Source organism: Xyrauchen texanus, chromosome 4 (genome assembly GCF_025860055.1).
Source record: "Xyrauchen texanus isolate HMW12.3.18 chromosome 4, RBS_HiC_50CHRs, whole genome shotgun sequence".
NCBI classification, from domain to species: Eukaryota; Metazoa; Chordata; class Actinopteri; order Cypriniformes; family Catostomidae; genus Xyrauchen; species Xyrauchen texanus.
The window spans coordinates 11,635,332-11,660,023 of NC_068279.1; the positions used below are offsets into that span (position 1 = coordinate 11,635,332).

At 38.2% G+C, this 24,692-nt stretch overlaps 1 protein-coding gene across 4 annotated transcripts in view; it reads left to right on the forward strand.

Moving 5' to 3' along the window:
- LOC127636090 (acetyl-CoA carboxylase 2-like) overlaps positions 1 to 24,630 on the forward strand; it is a 47,829-nt gene extending 23,199 nt beyond the window's left edge. For 2 of the 4 annotated variants that reach the window (XM_052116497.1, XM_052116504.1), the window contains 36 exons: positions 96 to 230; positions 1,085 to 1,231; positions 1,338 to 1,526; positions 3,690 to 3,790; positions 3,924 to 4,012; positions 4,165 to 4,289; positions 4,431 to 4,544; positions 5,003 to 5,116; positions 5,204 to 5,293; positions 5,428 to 5,546; positions 7,049 to 7,072; positions 7,500 to 7,643; positions 11,215 to 11,314; positions 12,540 to 12,647; positions 12,734 to 12,790; positions 12,886 to 12,927; positions 13,225 to 13,440; positions 13,605 to 13,760; positions 14,279 to 14,482; positions 15,651 to 15,806; positions 15,942 to 16,064; positions 16,298 to 16,567; positions 16,668 to 16,765; positions 16,910 to 17,030; positions 18,907 to 19,017; positions 19,193 to 19,336; positions 19,556 to 19,676; positions 19,802 to 19,898; positions 20,028 to 20,124; positions 20,321 to 20,456; positions 20,633 to 20,810; positions 20,907 to 21,019; positions 21,120 to 21,274; positions 21,440 to 21,610; positions 22,162 to 22,298; positions 22,539 to 24,627. In XM_052116497.1, the coding sequence (XP_051972457.1) occupies positions 96 to 230; positions 1,085 to 1,231; positions 1,338 to 1,526; positions 3,690 to 3,790; positions 3,924 to 4,012; positions 4,165 to 4,289; positions 4,431 to 4,544; positions 5,003 to 5,116; positions 5,204 to 5,293; positions 5,428 to 5,546; positions 7,049 to 7,072; positions 7,500 to 7,643; positions 11,215 to 11,314; positions 12,540 to 12,647; positions 12,734 to 12,790; positions 12,886 to 12,927; positions 13,225 to 13,440; positions 13,605 to 13,760; positions 14,279 to 14,482; positions 15,651 to 15,806; positions 15,942 to 16,064; positions 16,298 to 16,567; positions 16,668 to 16,765; positions 16,910 to 17,030; positions 18,907 to 19,017; positions 19,193 to 19,336; positions 19,556 to 19,676; positions 19,802 to 19,898; positions 20,028 to 20,124; positions 20,321 to 20,456; positions 20,633 to 20,810; positions 20,907 to 21,019; positions 21,120 to 21,274; positions 21,440 to 21,610; positions 22,162 to 22,298; positions 22,539 to 22,665 (4,629 nt within the window). In that variant the 3' untranslated portion in view covers positions 22,666 to 24,627. Of the gene's footprint in view, positions 1 to 95; positions 231 to 1,084; positions 1,232 to 1,337; positions 1,527 to 3,689; positions 3,791 to 3,923; positions 4,013 to 4,164; positions 4,290 to 4,430; positions 4,545 to 5,002; positions 5,117 to 5,203; positions 5,294 to 5,427; positions 5,547 to 7,048; positions 7,073 to 7,499; positions 7,644 to 11,214; positions 11,315 to 12,539; positions 12,648 to 12,733; positions 12,791 to 12,885; positions 12,928 to 13,224; positions 13,441 to 13,604; positions 13,761 to 14,278; positions 14,483 to 15,650; positions 15,807 to 15,941; positions 16,065 to 16,297; positions 16,568 to 16,667; positions 16,766 to 16,909; positions 17,031 to 18,906; positions 19,018 to 19,192; positions 19,337 to 19,555; positions 19,677 to 19,801; positions 19,899 to 20,027; positions 20,125 to 20,320; positions 20,457 to 20,632; positions 20,811 to 20,906; positions 21,020 to 21,119; positions 21,275 to 21,439; positions 21,611 to 22,161; positions 22,299 to 22,538 lie in introns of all 4 variants that reach the window. The other 2 variants (XM_052116480.1, XM_052116488.1) reach the window with 2 other exon arrangements.
- Positions 24,631 to 24,692: the final 62 nt, after the last annotated feature.

Below are 24,692 nucleotides of genomic sequence, written 5' to 3' on the forward strand. Positions count from 1 at the left end.
CATAGATTGGCTGCATTTCTACTTTGCAGGCTGTTTTCATTGTATTTTTCACACAGTGAGCAAATTGATACTGTTTGCTTTTCATGTTTTTACAGGTTATGAAAATGGTGATGACCCTGCATGTCCAGCAGTCTGGATGCATTCACTTTATAAAAAGACCAGGATCAGTTTTAGAGCCTGGCTGTGTAGTGGCTCGAATGGACTTGGATGACCCCAGCTGTATTCATCCGGCAAGTAATTCAGCTATGATTGTTCCTCAGACCAAGCACATGATAACAGCCACTTAAACCTTGTGTTGCTTTGTGCTAACACATTTTGTGTTCCTGGTCAAAAACGACCGGCCCACTAAAATTGTTTATAAATATCTCATAGTGCATATAAACTCAATGACCACTTTATTAGGTACACTTGTACACTTACTTATTCATGCGATTTTCGAATCAGCCAATCGTTTGGCAGCAGTGCAATGCATAAAATCATGCATATATGGATCAGGAGCTTCAGTTAATTTTCAGATGAACCATCAGAATGGGGAAATATGTGATCTCCGTGATTTCGACTGTGGTATGATTTTTGGTGCCAGACCAGCTGGTGCGAGTATTTCTGTAACTGCTGATCTCCTTAGATTTTCACGCAGAACAGTCTCTAGAATTTACTCAGAATGGTGCCAAAAACTCAAAACATCCAGTGAGCAGTAGTTCTGTGGATGAAAATCCCTTGTTGATTAGAGAGGACAACAGAAAATGGCCAGACTGGTTCGAGCTGACAGAACGGCTATGATAACTCAGATAATCCCTCTGTTCAGTTGTAGTGTGCAGAGTAACATCTCAGAATGCACAAAACGTCAAAACTTGAGGCGAATGGGCTACAATAGTAGAAGACCACGTCAGGTTCCACTTTTGTCAGCCAAGAACAGAAAGCTGTGGCCAGAATGATGACCAGAACACAAGATAAGGGTTACATTTTGGACTGTGTTCTTCTCATTGCTGTAACATAGATCCCATCATTTATGGAGCATTTACTGCTGTAATTTTTACTGTCCCATCAGTGATGTGAAGTATTCATTTGTATTCTCTTCTCTCAGGTGAAGCCGAACACAAAGGTGTTACCTCCTCAGGAGCCTTTACCTATTGTAGGGGAAAAGCTTCACCAGGTGTTCCACAATGTTCTGGAGAACCTGGATAAGATTATGGATGGATACTGTCTTCCAGAGCCATACTTCAGCGAAAAAGTAAAAAGCTGATCATGGCAGAACATGTTTTCTTTGCCTTATTTTCCCTGTTTGAATCTGGTGGTATTGCGGCCTAGTTTCTTACCCATCCCTACCTGTTTTAAAGCTGAAGAAGTGGGTGGGCACACTGATGAAGACAGTGCGGGATCCATCTCTGCCTCTTCTTGAACTGCAGGAGATCATGACCAGCATTGCGGGTCGTATACCGATTACTGTAGAGAAGGCAATTCGAAAGGTCATGGCACAGTACGCCAGTAACATTACTTCTGTGCTCTGTCAGTTCCCCAGTCAAAGGGTGAGTGATGAAATTTGTATACTTATCTGGAAAATACAGTACTCTGTGCATATCTGTTGAGACAGTATTACATGTATTCAAGTAAGCGTCTTAAATCATTATCAATGCTTAGAAGTGGTGTACCGCAAATCTTTGGGGCCCCCGACAAACCATGAGACAGGGCCCCAGCCACAAGTGGTGACGTCATGCTTGACTGATTGTATGAGGGGAGAAATAGCATGGTGTTGTTTATTTAGAATATGTAGTTATTTTTATTTTGGGCAATTTAGCCATTGCTTATTATATTTCTTTATTAGTACTGAAATATTCAGTGTGTGTATATATATATGTGTGTGTCTTGATTGGACTTGATTAGGAAAGCCACACACCTGTCTATAGAGCAAATGAGAATCATGAGGTCAAAGGAACTGCCTGAAGAGCTCAGAGACAGAATTGTGGCAAGGCACAGATCTGGCCAAGGTTACAAAAACATTTCTGCTGTCCTTAAGATTCATAAGAGCACAGTGGCCTCCATAATCCTTAAATGGAAGACGTTTGGGACGACCAGAACCCTTCCTAGTGCTGGCCATCCGGCCAAACTGAGCTATCGGGGGAGAAGAGTCTTGGTGAGAGAGGTAAAGAAGAACCCAAAGATCACTGTGGCTGAGCTCCAGAGATGCATTCGGGAGATGGGAGAAAGTTGTAGTAAGTCAACCATCACTGCAGCCATCCACCAGTCGGGGCTTTATGGCAGAGTGGCCCGACGGAAGCCTCTCCTCAGTGCAAGACACATGAAAGCCTGCATGGAGTTTGCTAAAAAACACCTGAAGGACTCCAAGATGGTGATAAATAAGATTCTCTGGTCTGATGAGACCAAGATAGAACTTTTTGGCCTTAATTCTAAGCGGTATGTTTGGAGAAAACCAGGCACTGCTCATCACCTGTCCAATACAGTCTCAACAGTGAAGCATGGTGGTGGCAGCATCATGCTGTGGGGGTGTTTTTCAGCTGCAGGGACAGGACGACTGGTTGCAATCGAGGGAAAGATGAATGCGGCCAAGTACAGGGATATCCTGGACGAAAACCTTCTCCAGAGTGCTCTGGACCTCGGACTGGGCGGAAGGTTTACCTTCCAACAAGACAATGACCCTAAGCACACCGCTAAAATAACGAAGGAGTGGCTTCACAACAACTCTGTGACTGTTCTTGAATGGCCCAGCCAGAGCCCTGACTTAAACCCAATTGAGCATCTCTGGAGAGACCTGAAAATGACTGTCCACCAACGTTTACCATCCAACCTGACAGAACTGGAGAGGATCTGCAAGGAGGAATGGCAGAGGATACCCAAATCCAGATGTGAAAAACTTGTTGCATCTTTCCCAAAAAGACTCATGGCTGTATTAGATCAAAAGGGTGCTTCTACTAAATACTGAACAAAGGGTCTGAATACTTAGGACCATGTGATATTTCAGTTTTTCTTTTTAATAAATGTGCAAAAATGTCAACAATTCTGTGTTTTTCTGTCAATATGGGGTGCTGTGTGTACAATAATGAGGAAAAAAAATGAACTTAAATGATTTTAGCAAATGGCTGCAATATAACAAAGAGTGACAAATTTAAGGGGGTCTGAATACCTTCCGTACCCACTGTACATATATATATATATATATATATATATCTAATCAATATTTAAGGTAATTTAGAATGTGTAAATCTTGTGGTCTACAGCGGTTTTACAGATTAACAATTTAGCGACTAACCAATCTGTAAATCCATGATGCTGGAATGCAGCTCTATTCCAAAATCTTTCCTTCACATTACAGGAAAGCAGTTGGACTTGAAAAGGCTTGTCCTACAGTGACTTTACACTGACGCTTCCTCTTGACAGTTAGTGCATGTCTTGTCCGCAGTGCACATAAATAAAAAATCAACATTCGAACTTTTGATTCCTGTGTAAATATCAACACATGTACTGTGTTGCATTAAAAGTAGTAAGTAGTAAATTGCATTACGATGCAATTTAGTTACTGGCAAAATGTACCAATTTGCATTGCATAAGACTTTATTTTCTTCAGAAGTTAATCATATTTAAATGTGTGGGGGGAAAGCATTTTCCTTTTATCTAGTCATGCAAGCATAAAAACTGCATTATTTTACCAGTGTCTTATAATTTTTTTTCCAAAGATAGCCAATGTTCTTGACAGCCACGCTGCCACGCTCCAGAGAAAAGCAGATCGAGAGGCTTTCTTCATGAACACTCAGAGTATTGTGCAGCTGGTTCAAAGGTGAGAAATACAGATGATTCCCTTGTAAGACCTCAGGTTGAATAAACTAAACGATCTTACCTTTCCTGTTATCACAAGACTGCTCTGCTGACCAGATTATGTCAATATGCACCTGTTTATTTTTTTTGGTCAGATACCGAAGTAGCATTAGAGGCTATATGAAATCAGTGGTGCTGGATCTGCTAAGACGTTACCTTCAGGTGGAGATGCAGTTTCAACAAGGTAAATGACAGATTTCTCACTATATCATTAATAAGATTGTTGGAGCAAAAAGGAGAGTATTTAAGAAGTTTTATGTTTCTCTTTGAGAATAAAGGAGGAAAAAAATAGCAGGCACTATTACATTTTATAGTTTCCTCTCACTCTCCCAACAGCTCACTATGATAAATGTGTTATCAACCTCAGAGAGCAGTATAAGCCTGACATGACTCCAGTACTGGAGTGCATCTTCTCCCATGCTCAGGTCTCCAAGAAGAACGTCTTAGTCACCATGCTCATAGTAAGATCCTAACTGTGCTGTGGTTTGGACAGTTGATTTCCTTTGATCTTCATAAAATTAGGATCTGAAATTAGCTGACCTGTAGTTATGTTTGAAAGGCACATCCTGTTCTCGTTTAATTAACAAAGCCCATTTTTTCAGGACCAATTGTGTGGGCGGGACCCTACTCTTGCTGACGAGCTCATGGTGATTTTAAATGAGCTTACACAACTCAGTAAAATGGAAAACTCTAAAGTGGCCCTTCGGGCCAGACAGGTATGGACCGAACCTCAGAGGTCATGGTCTTTGACCTCTGCTAATCTCCTGCTCTAATGTAAAAATGAAAGATGGACAACCTAAAAAACATTTTGTGTAAGCAGCACAGCATGATACACTGCCTTGATTTAACATTTCATTTCCAGTGTGGTAAATTATTTGCTAATATAGCATCCACAGTTTTTGCCATCTGACGGCAAATGGTGAGATATTTTTTTGCAAAACTAGCAAAAAAATGCTAAATCAATGTTTTAATTTCTGAGATGATAACGATGCCACCCAATGAATTAAATGTGATAATGAAGTATACAACATGTTACTTGTTGCATTCGGCATCCTGTTTTCATACAATTTGTAAAAAAAATAGGAAGCAACATACAATATAGAAGTAGTGAGCAGTAGAGCAATATTCTATTCCAAAAAAAAACAGATCATATCTACTCCAAATCTCTCCTCAGGTGTTGATTGCCTCTCATTTACCTTCATATGAACTAAGACATAACCAGGTGGAATCCATCTTTCTATCAGCTATTGATATGTATGGGCATCAGTTCTGTCCTGAGAACCTCAAGGTAAAGTTCCAGCTGTATATTTCCATTATATTTTAAACACTTTGGACTTGTCTGAGAGACTAACAATCAGAAATCCTGCACCTGCAGAAACTCATCCTCTCTGAGACCTCTATATTTGACGTCTTGCCTAGTTTCTTCTACCACAACAACCGTGTGGTTTGCATGGCAGCCTTAGAGGTCAGTACATTTAATATTTTTTTCTTTCGCCGTAACACTTTCACTTAATCTTTTCATAACATTTATCAGTTGTATGTGGTCAGGTCACTCCTAAATGAACACCCCTTATTGCTATTTTCTACCATATTATGTAGGTGTATGTACGAAGGGGCTACATAGCTTATGAGCTTAACAGCCTTCAGCATCATCAGCTGCAGGATGGGACATGTGCTGTGGACTTCCAGTTCATGTTACCTACATCCCACCCCAACAGGTACAGCAGCATCAAAATGTAGATCTTTATATCCTAAACAGGGCTTACAAGTATTGTCGAGACTTGTTGCAATTAGCAGACTATCAAAGACAATGGATTTATTTACAACAACAAACAGGATACAAATTTTGAAAGCTCCCTTGTAATATGTTGACTTCGCCTTTTAAAGGTACTGGGGGTTTGTGGCATTATTTTATCAACTTCTGACTGCATATTTAAGTTTGTTACTTTTTGTTTGGCCTTGATGAAAGAGTTCAGCTCAGTTTCAAATCTTGCTCTTCCTTCTCCATGTGTTTCCCTTTAACATTTGGGACTCTCTTGCTTGAAGAACATTTGTACCACCGTCAGTTATCATAAACTCACAAACTGAGATTTAAATACGTCACAGTGAGCCAGTCCATGCCCAAACCCACAAAATATATTTTCTGTTTCTTAGCATCTCTCTAATGAAGGATCATATAACAGAGTGCAAAAAAGCAGAACCTGTCTTAAAATGTTAACTTCCTTTTTTTTTTTTTTTTTTTTTTAAAAAGCCTGGTTTGGGTTCCTATCACTAAAATATATTGGCAGTATGAAGTGCAGTGCAGGGGCAAACAAATTTCACACCATCACAATTGGTGGTTTTAAATGACTGAACAACTTGCTTTAAGTTTGAATGGAAAAATGAAAATTTGTAAATAATTTTGCTTTATTTCAAGATACTAATATTTTAAGATACTATATTACAAATGTATATTTTTTAAGTCAACATGAAATAAAAATGGACCCTGTTGTCTTTCTTAGCATATGTTTCTGGTCATATTGTCTCATTAGTACAACATTTTTTTTTCTTTAAGTTTGTCTTTCATCAAAATGTAAAAATGTGCTCCGCCCCTGAAAAACATTTTCTTTTCAGGTGATGTCACCAAGCCCTCTTATTTTTCAACCCCTCCCCTCCTGTCATGTATAGACAATTTTTCACCGTCCATTTTATTCTTAATTGATAAAATCAAGTGTTATCCTTTTTTTTTATTAATATATCCTGTTCCACTTTGAAATATGTCACATTATGGAAGTAAATTGGGTCACAATCACAGTTTCATGTTGACCTTAAATGTAGTTTATTGTAGTTAATCTAAAATGTATCTGTGTTCTCCCTTCCTGCTAAGATATGATTGGCTACAAGTCAAAGCAGATTGGTCAATCACATTGAATCATGTTCACTGGGTTTTTTTATTATTCATTTAAGAATGGTTTCTTAAGGTTCATGGCTTTAAATGGTATAACATAAGATTCCAAGAATGATTCCCTTATTAATTGCTTCTCATAATTTGGTTTTCATCACTTTAATCCACCTAATGAAAAATGCAAAATGATTAATAGATCCATGTTAAATTTGTTTGTTTGTGATCTAGAGTAGAAATATTTGCACTTAAGATTGATTTTAACGTAATGATAATGAAAAGAGATCCAAAGTTAGAGGATAACGATCCCATGCTAACCCTCACCTGCTCTCATTTCAGAGGGAGCAGTCCTACTTTGAACAGGTAGAGTACAGCTCCTCCCTGCCCACCAGTCAGCTCTGTGTGTACAGTATTGCATAGCATGTCTGCAGCAATGCTGGGTGCACCAGTTTAATTATTTTTTTAAATTGTTTTTATTTGGATTTAATAGCTTGCATAATTGGAAGCTTTTGGATAATTCTAAAAGCTTATATTGGGCTTGTGATTCCAATGAACACAGATTAGTGAGTATGTTACTGCCAAACAGGCAGTTCTTGTGCTTTTTCCTTTTAGCGCAATGACATTAGTTTGTCCTTTCTTTCTATAATTGACACTCATAATTCCCCTCTTTTGCCTGCTTGCACACACACACACACACACAAACACACACCCACACACACACACACACACACGCACGCACGCACGCACAAACAAATCCACACACATACACATCATCCTCTCCTCCCTTCAGATTGTCTGTTCCAATTAATGGATCGGGGGAGTTTGAGTCAATGCGTCGACAGGACAGTGAACTCTTCCTGGAGGGGGAGCTGTCACCCCCCTGTCAGAGGATGGGAGCCATGGTCGCCTTCCATAGCTTTGATCACTTCAAGAGGTGAAGTCTGTTCACATTTTTGTGATTATAAAAAGACAAAATCTGTGTATATACACTGGTGGCCAAAAGTTTGGAATAATGTAAAAAAAAATCTCTTGTGGAAAGAAATTGGTACTTTTATTCACCAAAGTGGCATTTAATTGATCACAATGTATAGTCAGGACATTATTAACGTGAAATATTACTGTTACAATTTGTATAAAATGTTCAGAATTTCTTAAACTACTTCAAAGAGTTCTCATCAAAACAATCCTCCAAGTGCAGCAATGACAGCTTTGCAGATCCTTTGCATTCTAGCTGTCAGTTTGCCCTGATACTCAGGGCACTGTTGAGCACTTCTCACGCACCTTACAGTCTAGCTGATCCCACAAAAGCTCAGTGGGGTTAAGATCCATAACACTCTTTTCCAGTTATCTGTTGTCCAATTTATGTGTTTCTTTGCGCACTCTAACCTTTTATTTTAGGTTTCTGTTTCAAAAGTGGTTTGTCTTTGCAGTTCTTCCCATAAGGCCTGCACTCCTGAGTCTTCTCTTTACTGTTGTACATGAAACTGGTGTTGAGCTGTCCCAGAAGTCCTTTGACTTTGAAGACTGTAGTGTACACCTTTGTTTGAAATCTTCAGTTTTTTGGCAATATCTAGCCTTCATTCCTCAAAACAATGATTGACTGATGATTATTTCTAGAGGAAGCTGTTTCTCATACCTATTGCATACTGTGGCAACTCAAAACATTCACAAAATAAAAAAAAACCCCAATGTTAAGCTTAATTTATGAACCAAATAGCTTTCAGCTGTGTTTGATGTAATGGCAAGTGATTTTCTAGTACCAAATTAGCAATTTAGCATGATTACTCAAGGATAAGGTGTCAGAGTGATGGCTGTTGGAAATGAGGCCGGTCTAGATTTGATCAAAAATGACTTTTTTCAAATAGTGATGGTGCTGTTTTTTCACAAGTAATATCATGGCTATAGTTTATGATAGTTTATGATGCCACTTTGATGGATTAAATTACCAATTTCCTTCCGAAACCGCAAAATCTATACATGATTTCCAAACTTTTGGCCGCCACGTCCGCCAATGTATATACTTTACACTGATCAGCCACAACATTAAAACCCCTGACAGGTGAAGTGAATAACATTTATTATCTCGTTACAGTGGCACCTGTCAAGGGGTTGGATATATTAGGAAGTGAACAGTCAGTACTTGAATTTCATTTGTTGGAAGCAGGAAAAAAAAGAATTTGAGTGACTTTGACAAAACGGCAGTTCTTGTGGGGTGTTCCTAGTATTCAGTGGTTAGTACCTACACAAAGTGGTCCAAGGAAGGACAACCAGTAAACCGGCAACAGGGTCATGGGCGCCCAAGGCTCATTGATGCGACTGGGGAGCGAAGGCTAGCCTGTCTGGTCCAATCCCACAGAAGAGCTACTTTAGCACAAATTGCTGAAAAACGTAATGCTGGCCATGATAGAAAGTTGTCAGAACACACAGTGCATCGCAGCTTGCTACGCATGGGATTGCATAGCCGTAGACCGGTCAGAGTTCCCATGTTTACCCCTGTCCACCGCCGAAAGCGGCTATAATGAGCATGCGAGCGTCACAACTGAACCATGGAACAATGGAAGAAGGTGGGCTGGTCTGATGAATCATGTTTTCTTTTAGATTATGTGGATGGCCAGGTGCGTGTGCTTCGTTTACCTGGGGAAGAGATTGAAGAAGGATGCACCATGGGAAGAAGGCAGACCGGCCGGCGGAGACAGTATGATGAACTGGGCAATGTTCTGCTGGAAAACATTGGAACCTGGTATTCATGTGGATGTTACTTTGTCACGTACCACCTACCTAAAGATTGTTGCAGACCACGTAGACCCCTTCATGGCAACAGGATAATGTGCCCTGCCACACCGCAAATTTGCTCCGGATTGGTTTGAAGAACATGACAAAGAGTTTAAGGTGTTGACTTGGCCTCCAAATTCCCCAGACTTCAATCTGATTGAGCATCTATGGGAAGTGCTGGACTAACAAGTCCATTCTATGGAGGTCCCACCTCACAACTTACAGGACTTAAAGGATTTGCTGCTACTATCTTGGTACCAAATACAACAGGATACTTTCAGTGGTCTTGTGGAGTCTGTTTTGGTGGCACCAGGGAGCCTACACGATGTTAGGCAGGTGGTTTTAATGTTGTGGCTGATCAGTGTGTGTGTGTGTGTGTGTGTGTGTGTGTGTGTGTGTGTATATATATATATATATATTACTCACTTGCAATAAAAATTATTCAATCCCGCTGACCAGCAATACGTTCTGGTGAAGTGAATGAAAACACATCAACTAAAACTTCAGTAAACAGTCAAAGTACATTTTTAATACACATTTGATTGATTTTGAGAACAAAGAATTATTTTTTATTACAAAATTTGGATAAACTGAACTCTCTCCATAAATGTCATGTCAAAAATATTCAACCCCCAGGTAAGGGTTCTCAGGCTTCGGACACCTTTCTGTAGGAATGTTTACACATTTCTCATGAGCAAAAGCTTCCAGCTCATTGACATTGTTTGGTTTCTGTGCCGCCACTGCTTCCTTGAAATCCCAACAAAGATTTGCAATGGGGTTTTAATGATGACTGAAAGGGCCATTCAAGGACATTCCACGAACCATCCCAAAACCAGATTTTGGACAACTTGGATGTATGCTTGGTGTTATTGTCTTGCTGGAAAATCCAGTGATCACCAAGCTTCAATTTACACACTGAAGGCAACACATTTTTGCCAAAATGGCCTTATACCTGAAAGAATCCATGGTGTCAGTAACAAAGTCAGGATAGTAATTTCCTGCAGCCGCAAAACACCTCCATAACAGGACTGACCCACCTCAATGCTTGACTGTGGTGATGGTGTCATTCTTGTCATCACCTTGCCTTTATTACTCCAGATGTTGGTCTACAACTCATTTTAAGTTTAGTGTCATAAGTCCATAAAACCTTCTTCTAGGACTCCACAGTTCTTTCCAAATTCCTTCTTAAATATTCAAGTCAACATTTCCCTTAGTGAAGTGTTGCTTTCTTCCACACCCAAGACGGTTGCTGTTGTACCATATTTTTAAAATGTATGAATGGTGCTGCCAACTTTGTCTATTGGAAATTGAAGTGCCTTGGAAATATACTTTTAGCTATGGTCTTTTCTTGTGTAATGAAATGATCTCCTCTATTAGCTTTTGTGACAGCTTATTTTTTTTTAATCACATTTTTTACATTGAAATACATGTTTGCTTATGACACTAAACTTACATTTTAAAACTTAAATAAGTGTCATTGTAGAGTGATGGCTTAATTTTAAAACTACTTGTGTAGCCTTACATATTTAAGAAACAGCCACATGTAATAGGGGTTGAATAATTATGACATGGCTGTATTTAAAAATAATTTTGGTTGAATAATTTTGATTGCACCTGTATGTATATGTGTGTGTGTGTGTGTATATATATATATATATATATATTCTCTAATATATATTGAAATGTTCCAAAAAACTGTATTTGTATTTTTCAGATTTGTAATTGTATTACAGGTGTTTTGATGAAGTGATCTTCCGTTTTGCTGATCCACTGTGTGAAAGCTCTCTGTTCTCTGAGGCCTATTCTGGCTTTTGTGATGAGGAGAACTGTAAGGTGAGAGTGAAGAGATGAAATGAATAGTGACCATGATTAAAAAAAAAACATTTCAAATGAGGTTTATTTGATTCTTAAGAATAATAATGAAAAAAAAAGCTATTAAGAAAGCAATAAGATTAAATGGTGGGCAAATTGAGATTTTTGCTTACAGTAAGTGTCCTGCTTCTCAGATTTCTCAGATTGTTCTGCAAAAGAACTTGGTGATCTCACACGATTCATTTTTCAGAAGAGTTACAGAAGAGATTTCGACAATGTCTCAAATTGTGCTCTGATTTGCCAAGAGACCAAAGTCTGCAATTAAATGTCATAGATTTTAAAGGAATATTCCGGGTTCAAAACAAGTTAAGCTCAATCGACAGCATTTGTGGTATAATGTTGATTAACACAAAACAATTATTTAGACTCATCTGTCCTTTTCTTTAAAAAAGCAAATATTGAAGTTACAGTGAGGCGCTTACAATGGAAGTGAATGTGGCACATTTTTGGAGGGTTTTGTTGCAGAAATGTTAAGCTTATAACTTACATAAATTCTTCTGTTAAAAACTCCTGTATTATTTGAGCAGTGAAAGATGTTTATATAGTCGTTTTAACAGTCATTTTAGGATTTAAGTGTTTGTTGACATTACATCGTCATGGCAACAAAGTTGTAAAACTGGCTATAACTTCACACAAATAAGGTTAGTAAGTGATTTTATCACACTAAAAATCATGTTTCCAAGTATTGTGGCTATACTTTTGAAAAAGTGAGTATTTTAAGGTTTAAAAATTGTCCCCTATTCACTTCCATAGTGAGTGTATCACTGTAACCCAGCTTTTTTTTTAAAGAAAAGGAGGGATGAGTCGAAATGCATTTTCATGGTAATAAATATTATGCCAAAAATGCTGTCGACTGAGCTTAATTTGTATTGAACCCAGAATATTCTTTTAATGTGAACTCAATTATTTCTAATCAAATTCTTCCAAGACAAAATTATCTGAGCTATGCTATCTACATTGGTTTTATAACTCTATATTCTTGCTATATATGTAAATAGTTCTCTCAGTTATTTTAAGAGATTTTAAGAGAAATATCTGAGACAAAAAAGTTGATACTTAAATAAACATTACAAAGAACTTGATTAAGTATCAAAAGATGAGGAATAACGTTTTCATCTGAGTAGTCCATGTGGGCAACATTATTTTCACAGTACTTAAAGTTGATTCGTTTTCCTTTCTATTTCAGAACAAGAAGGAAAACCCCATTCATATCATAAATGTGTCACTCAAACAAGCTGACACTGAAGATGATGATGCTTTAGTCACGGCTTTCACAGCCTTTGCTCAGTCCAAAGTAAGATGTCTTCAAAGTTACACTGTTGTGCTTTGGTTGTGTGTGTGCTGGTCCCCTGACTCTTCTTTTTATTGTTCTAATTTCAGAAAGCTCTGCTCTTTGAGTATGGAATCAGAAGGGTCACATTTTTAATTGCACAAAAGGTAAAGCTTACACAAATTTGTACAATTGTTTTCAAATTTAAGTCTGATTAAATTTGAGACTGATTGAAATTCAAATTTGCCATTCCCCCTCATAGCGAGAGTTCCCTAAGTTTTTCACCTTCAGGGCCAGAGATGAAGTAAGTGATGCTTTTATCGATTGATCATTACAAAATTTACATTATAGTAAAACCAAAACATCCATGAGGACTTGATGCACAAAATTTGTACCACTACTTTTTATCCGCTCACCTACAGTGCATCAGACTCAAAAACACAAACCTACCCTGGTTAGATATAGAACAGTCCATAAATCAAAATACATTACCATAAAGACATAAAATACATTAAAATATCAAACATAATTAACTTAACAGCTTTGTTATCAGCTATAGCCTTCTTTGAAAAACTATTTTTCTCACTTTATGTTTCTATAGTTCCACGAGGACAGAATCTACCGTAATCTGGAGCCTGCTCTGGCATTCCAGCTTGAGTTAAATCGCATGCGTAACTTTGATCTGACGGCTGTGCCCTGTGCCAACCACAAGATGCACTTGTATCTGGGTGCTGCCCGTGTGGACGTGGGGGCAGAGGTCACCGACTATCGTTTCTTCATCAGAGCAATTATCCGTCACTCTGACCTCATCACCAAGGTAACCAACATTCAGTTTAGAATCTTGTTTCCAGTTTTAAGCTATATTAATCCATTTAAGAATCAGAAGCCCCTGCAACCAGTGAATTAATGTCCTTGCTTAATGATAAATGATCAATGCCTGCTTCCCATTACTGGATGCGCCCACTTTATCTCCCTCTGTAGGAGGCCTCATTTGAGTACCTGCAGAACGAAGGAGAGAGGCTGTTGCTAGAGGCAATGGATGAGCTGGAAGTGGCCTTCAGTAACACGCCCACTCGCACTGACTGCAGCCACATCTTCCTCAACTTTGTGCCAACTGTTATCATGGACCCCTCTAAGGTTCATTAACACCATTGTGTTAATTAAAAACATGCCATTATATTCCAGAGTTATCTAATTTTCCTTATGAAACTCCTAAACTCTATTGTAGAAGTAGGTCTGGCGCTACTTTACCCACTCATAAGGTGTATGGATAGAAAAAACGGGACTGGAGCAGAGGAATCCAGCAACACTTGCATTGATAATTGGACTTTAAAATAAATAACACAAACCAGCATGGTTCGGCACGTAGGCCTTCATCAGGTTTGAGATCAAAATAAAAGACACTCATTTAAAACATTTTAAATGTGTATATCTTGTATTTTTGAACGTAAAATACAAAATACAAACCATGTTGGTTTGTGTTATTTATTTTAAAGTCCAATAAAGTTTATCAATGCAAGTGTTGCTGGATTCCTCTGCTCCATTTCTTATGAAATTCTTGTGAAAATTATTAACCATATTTCCACAAGTTATTGGGTGTATGTTTCAGCTACATGCTTTTCATTTGCCCATGTTGTTCTTCTCTCTTCCTACAGATAGAGGAGTCTGTCCGCTCTATGGTGATGCGGTATGGCAGTCGTTTGTGGAAGCTGCGTGTGCTTCAGGCTGAGCTGAAGATCAATATCCGTCTCACCACCACCGGAGATGCCATTCCCATTCGCCTCTTCCTCACCAATGAGTCTGGTTACTACCTGGACATCAGCCTCTACAAGGAGGTCACTGACTCCACTACTGGACAGGTACAGCCAAGATCCTTTTTAGTTAGTAAGTGGAATGTCATTGTTGGACTTAAAGATCACGCCAAATGACAAGGAAGATTGAATGTGTACTCTTTAAGCGATAGTTTGCCCAAAAAATTATTTACTCACCCTCATGCCATCCCAGATGTATATGACTTTCTTTCTTCTGCAAAAAAAAGAGTTTTAAAAGAATATTTCAGCCCAGTTGGTCCTCACAATACAAGTGAATGGTGACCAGAACTTGGAAGGTTCAAAAGGGACATAAAGGCTGTAGAATAGTAATCATTAAGACTCCAGTGGTTAAATCCATATCTTTGGAAGCTATATGATATGTGTGGGTGAGGAAGAGATCAATATTTAAGCCCTTTTTCTCATTCAGCCACCTACTGGTTGGGTCTGGTCAAAGGTGGAGATTGATAGTAAAAAAGCTTATACCTGTAAATATTGATCCGTTTCTCATCATATCGCTTCTGAAGATACGGATTTAACCTCGTATGGATTACTTTTTTGCTGCCTTTATGTATTCAGACCTGAATTCTGGTCACCATTCACTTCTATTGTATGGACCTGTAGAGCTGAGATATTCTTCATTTCTGTTCTGCAGAAAAAAGAAAGTCATGCACATCTGGGATGGCTTGAGGGTGAGTAAATAATTAAGAAGATCTATTCCTTTAAATCGATTTGGATCATTTTCCCTATCAAGATTGTGACTGCAAAAGTTGAAGAATAAAAAGAAGGCGTGCCGCAGCACATGGTCAATAGTTCGGTCATAAATCAGCTCAAACACAACAGGTGTTCCTTCATAGACATATGTTTGTAAAATTGCTTTGTGGTCTGTATTGTTTAATCAGCTGACTGTTTTTTTCCCACCAGCATCCAGATAATTTCTTTTTCGAGTGCCAGTCAAGAATCAAAAGTCTAGTTATAAGGCAGCTTATATAAACAATGGATAATGCTTTAATTGCTTTTTTTCTAATCCTATAATTGTTTATGAGAAAGCGTATTGTTTATGAGGAGTGTGCTGTTCTCAGATTTTGCTTCAGGCAAACCCTTTGAAGCAAGGGATTCTCTTCTTTGTACATTGCTATCCTATTACAACACAATTATTACATGTCACTATGCTGATATGTTGTTATTGTGTTCGTTTACATGTACTCCTTTTCTGCAGATAATGTTACAGTCATATGGCGACAAACAAGGTCCTCTGCACAGCATGCTAATCAACACTCCATATGTCACAAAAGACCTGCTGCAGGCCAAACGCTTCCAGGCTCAGACCCTTGGCACCACGTATGTCTATGATTTCCCAGAGATGTTCAGACAGGTGAGATTAATTGAAGTTAATACCTGCTCTCCCAGTAAACGCAGTGGTTCTCAGTCATGTTCGTATACAGTCTTATGAGAACATGACTTATGTCCATTATGACATTTACCCATTATTCCTTTTTTCTGCCATCAGGCTTTGTTTAAGATTTGGGGCCCAGGAGACAGCTACCCTAAAGATGTGTTGATGTGTAATGAACTGGTCCTGGATTCTCAGGACAGACTTGTACAGATGAACAGGCTACCTGGAGACAATGAAGTGTGGAAAACTGTCAACTAAATTTCAAATATTCCTTCAGCAGTTTGCTATTAGATTCTCAGTGTAGACCTCAATCTTACATGGTACTAATTATCTTTTGAGCATTTAGGAAATGCTATCCATTCATCCTTGTAACTTGTTGCCCCCTGAAGAAAGGATTAGTGAATATCATGTACATAGAATGCCAATAGAAACTTAGCCATATGTAAGTCATAATTGTCCTACCATTTCAGGTTGGAATGGTGGCATTCCGGATGAAGATGAAAACTCCAGAGTACCCAGAGGGCCGGGATATTATTGTTATCTGTAATGATATTACTTATATGATTGGCTCATTTGGACCTCACGAGGATCAGCTGTTTTTACGGGCATCGGAGCTGGCCAGAGAAGAGGGCATTCCACGCATCTACATCTCAGCCAATAGTGGAGCTCGAATCGGCCTGGCAGAGGAGATCCGCCACATGTTTCAGGTGGCATGGATTGACCCTGATGATCCCTATAAGGTGAGCCAATGCTTCTAGGGGTTAAAGTGTAAAATTAAACAAGTGCACTTCGCATTTTTAAGTTTGGGTCTCACTCGATTTTTCTGTTTTACCCCTGCAGGGTTTTAAGTACCTCTATCTGACCCCTCAGGACTACACACGCATTAGTTCCACTAACTCTGTGCACTGTCACCATGTAGAAGAAGGAGGAGAGTCCAGGTGACCCAACGATGGCAGATTTATTTATAACTACATTTGAAATGGTCTACTAAATTAGAATTTACAGAAGGACCTAGACTCAAACCTCTCTCCTTTAAGGTCAAATGTGTTCAAATGAATGTTCTTTTTGTGTGAATGCCTCAGGTACATCATCACAGACATCATTGGGAAGGAAGAGGGGCTTGGAGTGGAGAACCTGAGGGGTTCAGGCACTATTGCTGGAGAAACTTCTCAGGCCTATAAGGAGGTCATCACCATAAGCATGGTGAGATTTAAAAGCTGTTTAGAGATTAAAAAGACTTCAGAAAGTTTATTCAAGTCTTGCTATTAAAACCAAATTTTTTGGTTTTATAAGGAGGTCATCACCATAAGCATGGTGAGATTTAAAAGCTGTTTAGAGATTAAAAAGACTTCAGAAAGTTTATTCAAGTCTTGCTATTAAAACCAAAATTTTTGCATTTGGGAACAGCAATGTCTTTTAGTGTGACATGATCTGCTCTACCTAAAACCATTTAAGACAACATTTTTCTACTTGTAAAATTATTATACATGCAGTTTTGTGACTTTATTAATTGAGACTACATGGAATATTTGTACTTCAAAAAAATTAATTTGTGGATGTGGGGGCATGTAGATTTTGACTATTTTTCAATTTTATTTGGAGTTTTGCCATTGCCAATTGCCATTTTCTGGGATAGTGTTTTATTAGATATTAATAGGATTTTGGGACATAAGATCCCAAGGGCATCTTCACTACTGTACCTTGGGGATATTTCAAATAATGGGCTGAAAGAAGATGTGTACCTTATCAAGACATTACTAATTGCTTTAAAAGTCCATTACCAGACATTTGTACAAGTCAGAACCCCCCTTCTATCCATTGTCCTTACATGGACAATGGATAGAAGTTGTCAAAAAATATACTGAATGGAGGAAATGACACTTAATTTAAGGCTTTAAGGGATAGTTCACCCAAAAATGAAAACTCTCTCATCATTTAGATGTGTATGACTTTCTTCTGCTGAACACAAACAAAGATTTTAAGAAGAATATCTCAGCTCTGTAGGACCATACAATGCACATTAAGGCAGCATAAAAGTAATCCATATGACTCCAGTGGTAAATTCTATATCTTCTGTAATGATATGATAGATGTGGGTGGGAAACAGATCAATATTTATGTCCTGTTTTATTATAAATTCTCCTTTCTGCCTAGTAGGTTTAGTAGGTTTAGATTACATTTATGCTGCCTTTTTGTGCTTTTGGAGCTTAACATTGTTGGTACCCATTCACATGCATTGTAAGGACCTACAGATCTATGATGATCTTCTTTAAATCTTTGTTTGTGTTCAGCTTTTATGTTGATGTTTGTGTATTTAATTATTTACTTAATGGTTCTGATGTAAATTCGTTTTTTTTCTTCTTTGTAAACTGATCATAAAAATAATAGTTAATTTGTGACAGGCAGATGGACTACAGCAACTGAAGACCCCTCTGGGTACCACTACTACTTAGCTAAGAACAGGAAACTGAGGCTGCAGTGGGCACAGGCTCACCAAAAATGGATGGTATACAATTGGAAAAATATCGCCTGGTCTGACGAATCTTAATTTCTGCTGCGACATGTAGGTCCACTCCAGCCTCAGTTGTCTGTTCTTGGCTGACAGAAGTGGAACCCAGCGTGGCCTTCTGCTGTTGTAGCCCATTTGCCTCAAGGTTTGACGTGCTGTGCTTTCTGAGATGGTATTCTGCTCACTAGACTGAGTGGTTTTTAGTTTTTGGCACCATTCTGAGTAAACTCTAGAGACTGTTGTGCATGAAAATCCCAGAAGATCAGCAGTTACAGAAATGTTCAGTCCAGCCCATCTGGCACCAACAATCGTATGTCACTGAGATACATTTTTTTTCCCTAATCTGATGGTTGATGTGAACATCAACTGAAGCTCCAGACATGTATCTGCATGATTTTATGCATTACACTGCTGCCACACAATTTTCTGATTTAGATAATCCTATGAATATTTAAGTGTAAAGGTGTACCTAACTAAGTGGTCGGTAAGTGTATATACGAATATACAGTAATATATCTGGTTTGGACAATTACGTTGCAGTTCAGTTTAGAATATTTGGTGTTCTTCTAGGTCACATGTCGTGCCATAGGAATTGGGGCATATCTTGTGCGTCTTGGGCAGAGAGTTATTCAAGTGGAAAACTCCCACATCATCCTGACTGGGGCAGGAGCACTAAACAAGGTGTGTCATTTCAACCTTTTTACATTTCACACCTACATTTACACCTTAAACTGCATCATTTTTGTGGGTTACATTTCCTTTATTTATGACGACAGATGAATCCACTATAATTCAACAATTCCAGTTTAGAATTTTTTAAACCCTGAACATATTTCTTTGATGTGATTTCTTGAAGGTGCTGGGTCGAGAAGTCTACACCTCCAATAACCAGCTCGGAGGGGTTCAGATCATGCACAACAATGGAGTGACGCACACCATCGTGCCTGATGACTTTGAAGGGGTGTTTACCATCCTACAGTGGCTTTCTTACATGCCAAAGGTAGAATGTTTTTGTTGTTTTTGCCAAGATACTTTTAGCACTTTGCAAATGTGCTCTTAAGCTAATTTTGAAGTACTTTAGCCCACAATCTAAAACTTAATTTATACTGAATTACAAAAGGAATGTATTTATAGAAAATATATTTTGTATTGACTGTCATAGCATGCTTTTTATATTAATTAACCTCAGTTTGTTCTGGTATTTGCTATTATCATTTAGAACAATCAAAGTCCAGTCCCGATAATGCCTTCCACCGATCCAGTAGATAGGCCGATAGATTTCATTCCCACTAAAACCCCTTATGATCCTCGTTGGCTGCTCTGTGGACGACCCCATCCCAGTAAGAATCAAATTATGAACACAATTATATATTTCAACAAATACTCTAGAATCAAAGGTTGATATTTCATGCCCAGCCTTCCACACCAAGACCTTATGTGTTTGCATTTGAACTTGTGTTGACAGTTTCGAAGGGAGTGTGGCAGAGTGGATTCTTTGACCATGGTACTTTTATGGAGGTGATGGCAGCCTGGGCTCAGACAGTGGTAGTGGGTCGAGCCAGGTTAGTTGAACATTTACAGTATATGGTTAATTGCATCATTTTGACCATTTCAAAATCAATTAAGGCTGTGCAGAACTCATTTGCACTTAAAAGTATTGTGAGTTGGGTGAGACTATGAATTTCATACAGGCTTGGTGGGATTCCTCTTGGGGTTATTGCTGTGGAGACCCGCACTGTTGAGGTTGCTATTCCTGCAGACCCAGCCAACTTGGACTCGGAAGCCAGGGTAAGAGTCATGACACACTTTACCGGAAAATGTATAGGCCCTTAATGTGGATCCTAAATGGCTTCCTTGTGTTCAGCAATGGGATACGTGCTAAAAGATTTCAGTTTTTGATGTTAGTAAGGCTTGTTTGTCATGTATTGCTATCCGTATGGAAATAAATGGTCTCAAAAGTGTCTCTTTTTCTCTCTTTTTTTAGCTCCTTCAGCAGGCTGGTCAGGTATGGTTCCCAGACTCTGCCTATAAAACTGCACAGGCAGTAGAGGATTTTAACAGGGAAAAACTTCCACTTATGGTGTTTGCTAACTGGAGAGGCTTCTCTGGAGGAATGAAAGGTACAAAGCAAATTTTTCATCTTGCTTAGTTGTAAAAAAATAAAAATAATTACTTGCTTGAGTACAAAAAAAGAAAATATGTTTTTGTACTTGCACAGTCACAATAAAGAGCTTGACTTAACTTGACAAAGATGTTTGGAGCTGGTTTCTCTAAACCCCCAGCCTGCATATTTCAGATATGTATGACCAGGTCCTGAAGTTCGGTGCATATATCGTTGATGCTCTGCGAGAGTTCAGTCAGCCTGTACTTGTCTACATCCCTCCCCATGCTGAGCTGAGAGGGGGATCATGGGTCGTCATTGACCCCACTATCAACCTTCAACACATGGAGCTCTATGCAGATCGAGAAAGCAGGTGTGCATGACAGCACTGCTATCCTATTTTTCTCAGTTCTTCTCTCCCAGCGCTTCTTATTTGACTCATTACTTTCAATTCCTCTTTTTTCTGCAGAGGGGGTGTTCTGGAGTCAGAGGGCACAGTGGAGATAAAGTTCAGAAAGAAAGATCTGCTGAAGACCATGCAAAGGATTGATTCGGTGTCATCCCGCCTGGCTGAGCAGCTTGGTATGTCCAGTATTCTCACTAAAAAAATCTTTCCTCAATGCCCTGGGGACTCTACTTTCTGAATAATTTGACACACTGTCTACTGTTGAACTGAGTGTAGGCAAGCCGGATTTGTCCGTCCAGGAGCGTAAAGATTTGGAGGCCAAACTGAAGTTCAGAGAGGAGTTCCTTCTTCCCATCTATCACCAGGTGGCTGTGCAATTTGTGGACCTCCATGATACACCAGGGAGAATGCAGGAAAAGGGTGTCATCATGGTATAAACACAAACAACCTAAATATTGTGCTCAAAGACTCCATATGTTACAGTCTGGATAATGTGTCCTTTCTATAAAGAAAATGTTGAACAGTAATAGAGCTCTGGATTCTATCACAGAAATGTATTGAAGGTTTTTTGCTATCATTTGACCATGTGTTTTCAGGACATTCTGGACTGGAAGAATGCTAGGTCTTTCTTTTATTGGCGTCTGCGGCGACTGCTGTTGGAGGAGGTGGTAAAGAATGAAATTGTGCTGGCCAACAAGGACCTGAGCAACGGACACATTCAGTCCATGCTGCGCCGCTGGTTTATGGAGACAGAAGGGACAGTAAAAGTAAGAACAGATAATTCACACCTGATTAAAATAAAAAATGGATATCAAAAATGTAATAGATTCAGACCCTTGTCAGTTTGAGATCAGATTATCTTTGTGAACAGTGAACCATATAGTCTAGGTTTGCATAAGATTGCATCGATTGAACTCCGGAAAAGTGAAGTTTATGATTTTTTTTGCCACTTGTGGAACAGAATTGCCAAAATAATTTTTCTCCAAACTGGTTTCCGGAACATTCCTGGTTAAACCATAAGTTGACATGTCAAACTGCTTTAACAAACAGAGTAATGTTAGAAGCATCACAAAGCCACAGTGTTTACACTCATTCTGTAGGAAGTCAATCTATAAATGGCTCCCTTATAGTTGTCTCTGCGCAGTAACCCGGGATCGGAGTATTATTTTGTCATCAAAAAAATGATTACTCATTTTCTCTAAGCTAACCATAGCTAGCCATGTTCCTCAAACTGAAAAACTGTAAACTTGACCATAAAAAGGTTTATATTTAATCCTGGGTGATGTGTTGGTAATTGTTTGATTGCGGAACGTTTCAGGCATACCTGTGGGACAATAACAAAGTGGTAGTAGAGTGGCTGGAAAACCATCTCTCACAGCAGGATGGAACACGTTCTGTCATTAGAGAGAACATCAAGTGCTTGAAAAGGGATTACGCGCTCAAACACATTCGCAGGTACATTTTTCAACTTGAATAGGCATTACATTTGTTTTTTGTTTTTCTTGGTTTCCCAGAGCCATATTAGCATGTGTAATGTCAATTGAGCTCTAAGTCAATTGACCACAAACACCATGACCAACATATTGGTGACTGATGGTCAGTAAATTGTTTTCAAAGCATGTCTATTTTAAAACAGGAGACTTTAGTATCTGTAAAACAACTTTCTAATGTTATTTTACTACATTATATGTTCAGCTTAGTCCAGGCCAACCCAGAAGTTACTATGGACTGCATTATCCACATGGCACAGAACATCACTCCCTCACAGAGAGCCAAAATCTGCCACCTGCTGGCCACCATGGACAACTCAACTACCAGCTAATCTCATCCATTAAGTAACTCTTAATAACGCAACACATTCTTGTGCTACACTGATAGTAAACATACAGTATGTCATTAAGACATAGCGGTACATCTAATATGATTTAACAACTTTTTGAATATTTTTAGTAAGTAAAGAGCCTTAAAAGGTAACCAAAAGCGATTTAATAAATGTTTTGTTCTGTTTCTCAGGATAAGGGCATTGGTCCGTAACTTTAAACACGCACAGTTTCAAATGTCAAGTGATCATGTAGTTCACTCATCTTAGTGCACAGTTTCTGTGTGATTCACAGTGGACAATGTTAGGACAAAATGTCTCACTTGAGCCCTATAACATTACTGCCAAGAGCGAAACCAGTATATACATAGTATATCTTTGCTTCACATTTGTGCCTTTTGTGTCATTTATGTGGAAATAGCCGACAGATGAATGTGCAATAAACTGAAAACACTGAATAATAGAATTTATGATGTTTTAGGCTCACCAATACATGCTACGTGACACTTTCTCAGGAAAATGTTCAATAATTAAACTAAAACTCATTATTAAAACTCTTTTATTAGAGCAAATTAACAGTATTATAACTAAAATAATCACTTTGCCTTTAGAAAAAAGCTTGTTTTGCATGTGTGTAAATACAGTATCAGGGTAAGTCTTAATATCAACTTTAATTACCAGTGTTTAACAAATGGTTACCATGATTAGGCTAATGCAACATTAGATTAAAGATGAATGCAAATTCAAATATTTTGATTAATATATTTTACTGTAGTCATGAATTACTGATCTGTAGAGTGTTATATAATGTTTTTTAATTACTTATTAATGAAAGTTATTATGTGTTATCACTGGCTGTTCTACTGTCTGTTTTTTCTGGTTGGATTTTGGTTGTGTCATCGAAATGATGTCTCGTAAAGACTACTCCATCCTATGATTATTTTTATTTTTTTGACTGCAGGAAATACTTGTTTTTATGAATGCCATGTGTGCTGGATCTATGAATTGATAAATATGTGTACCCACTGGTGCTGTGCTGTACACAATATTAGCTTCTGAATTTTGTGTCTTTAAACCATAAGTGAAATTAAGACCATAGAAACGGCTCTGAGTGCCTTTATTGACTGTATCAGGTTGTTTTTAATAAGAAAAACTCTTAATTATGCAATATTAAATAATTTACATTTAAGTTGTAGTCATCTTTCCAATTCCTAATAATTATTTTTTGTTAAAGGAATATGGGTTGGGTCATATTTATACTCATGACTGAAAAAAGATCAGTAGTAAATATATACTTTTCTAGTGTGCTAGTTTTTTGTCTATGCGTGCTGTATTCTGTACACTCGACACTGTGACTGAGACATGTTGACTGAAGTGTCTGATAAAGACATATTAACATTTTATTTGAGTGGTATGAATAAATACACAATCATTCTTTTTTTAATATTGTAAAATTGTATTGCTTGCAGTCATTTGAAATCTGTAGATATGTACAATAATAATGATTCATGTCACCATTTCTGCTCTTTTCATAAATATAAATAATGAAACACAAAAATTAAGAGCATGTATAGTGCCTATCACAGTACAAAAAGGACACACAACTACAATTACAAAGCTAACAGTTACATTGACAAAATAAGAAAACAAGTCTCTTTTATGGTACAGCTTGGCGACCTACCCATAGTCATAATTTCCATTATTTCTCCTGTTCCTTTAGTGTTGTGTATAACTCATCAGTTGGATTATGTTTATTAGAAGAGCAACACTGCAGTTCCTATTAATGATGTTTGGCAACAATGCCAGTACAGCAATCTGCACTGTACTGTTATTAAAAATTATTCAACCCCTTCTGAGTCATATTCTCTTACGTGGCAAATTGAATAAAAACTTAATGGCTGATTTGGTCCCTTAAATTCCACACGAGTCACTCATGTATATAGACAATGCTGTTAGCCAGCTGTAAAATCTGCGATAGAACACTGTCACTCATTGTTAAAGTTACATTACAATAAACACTATTCATTTCT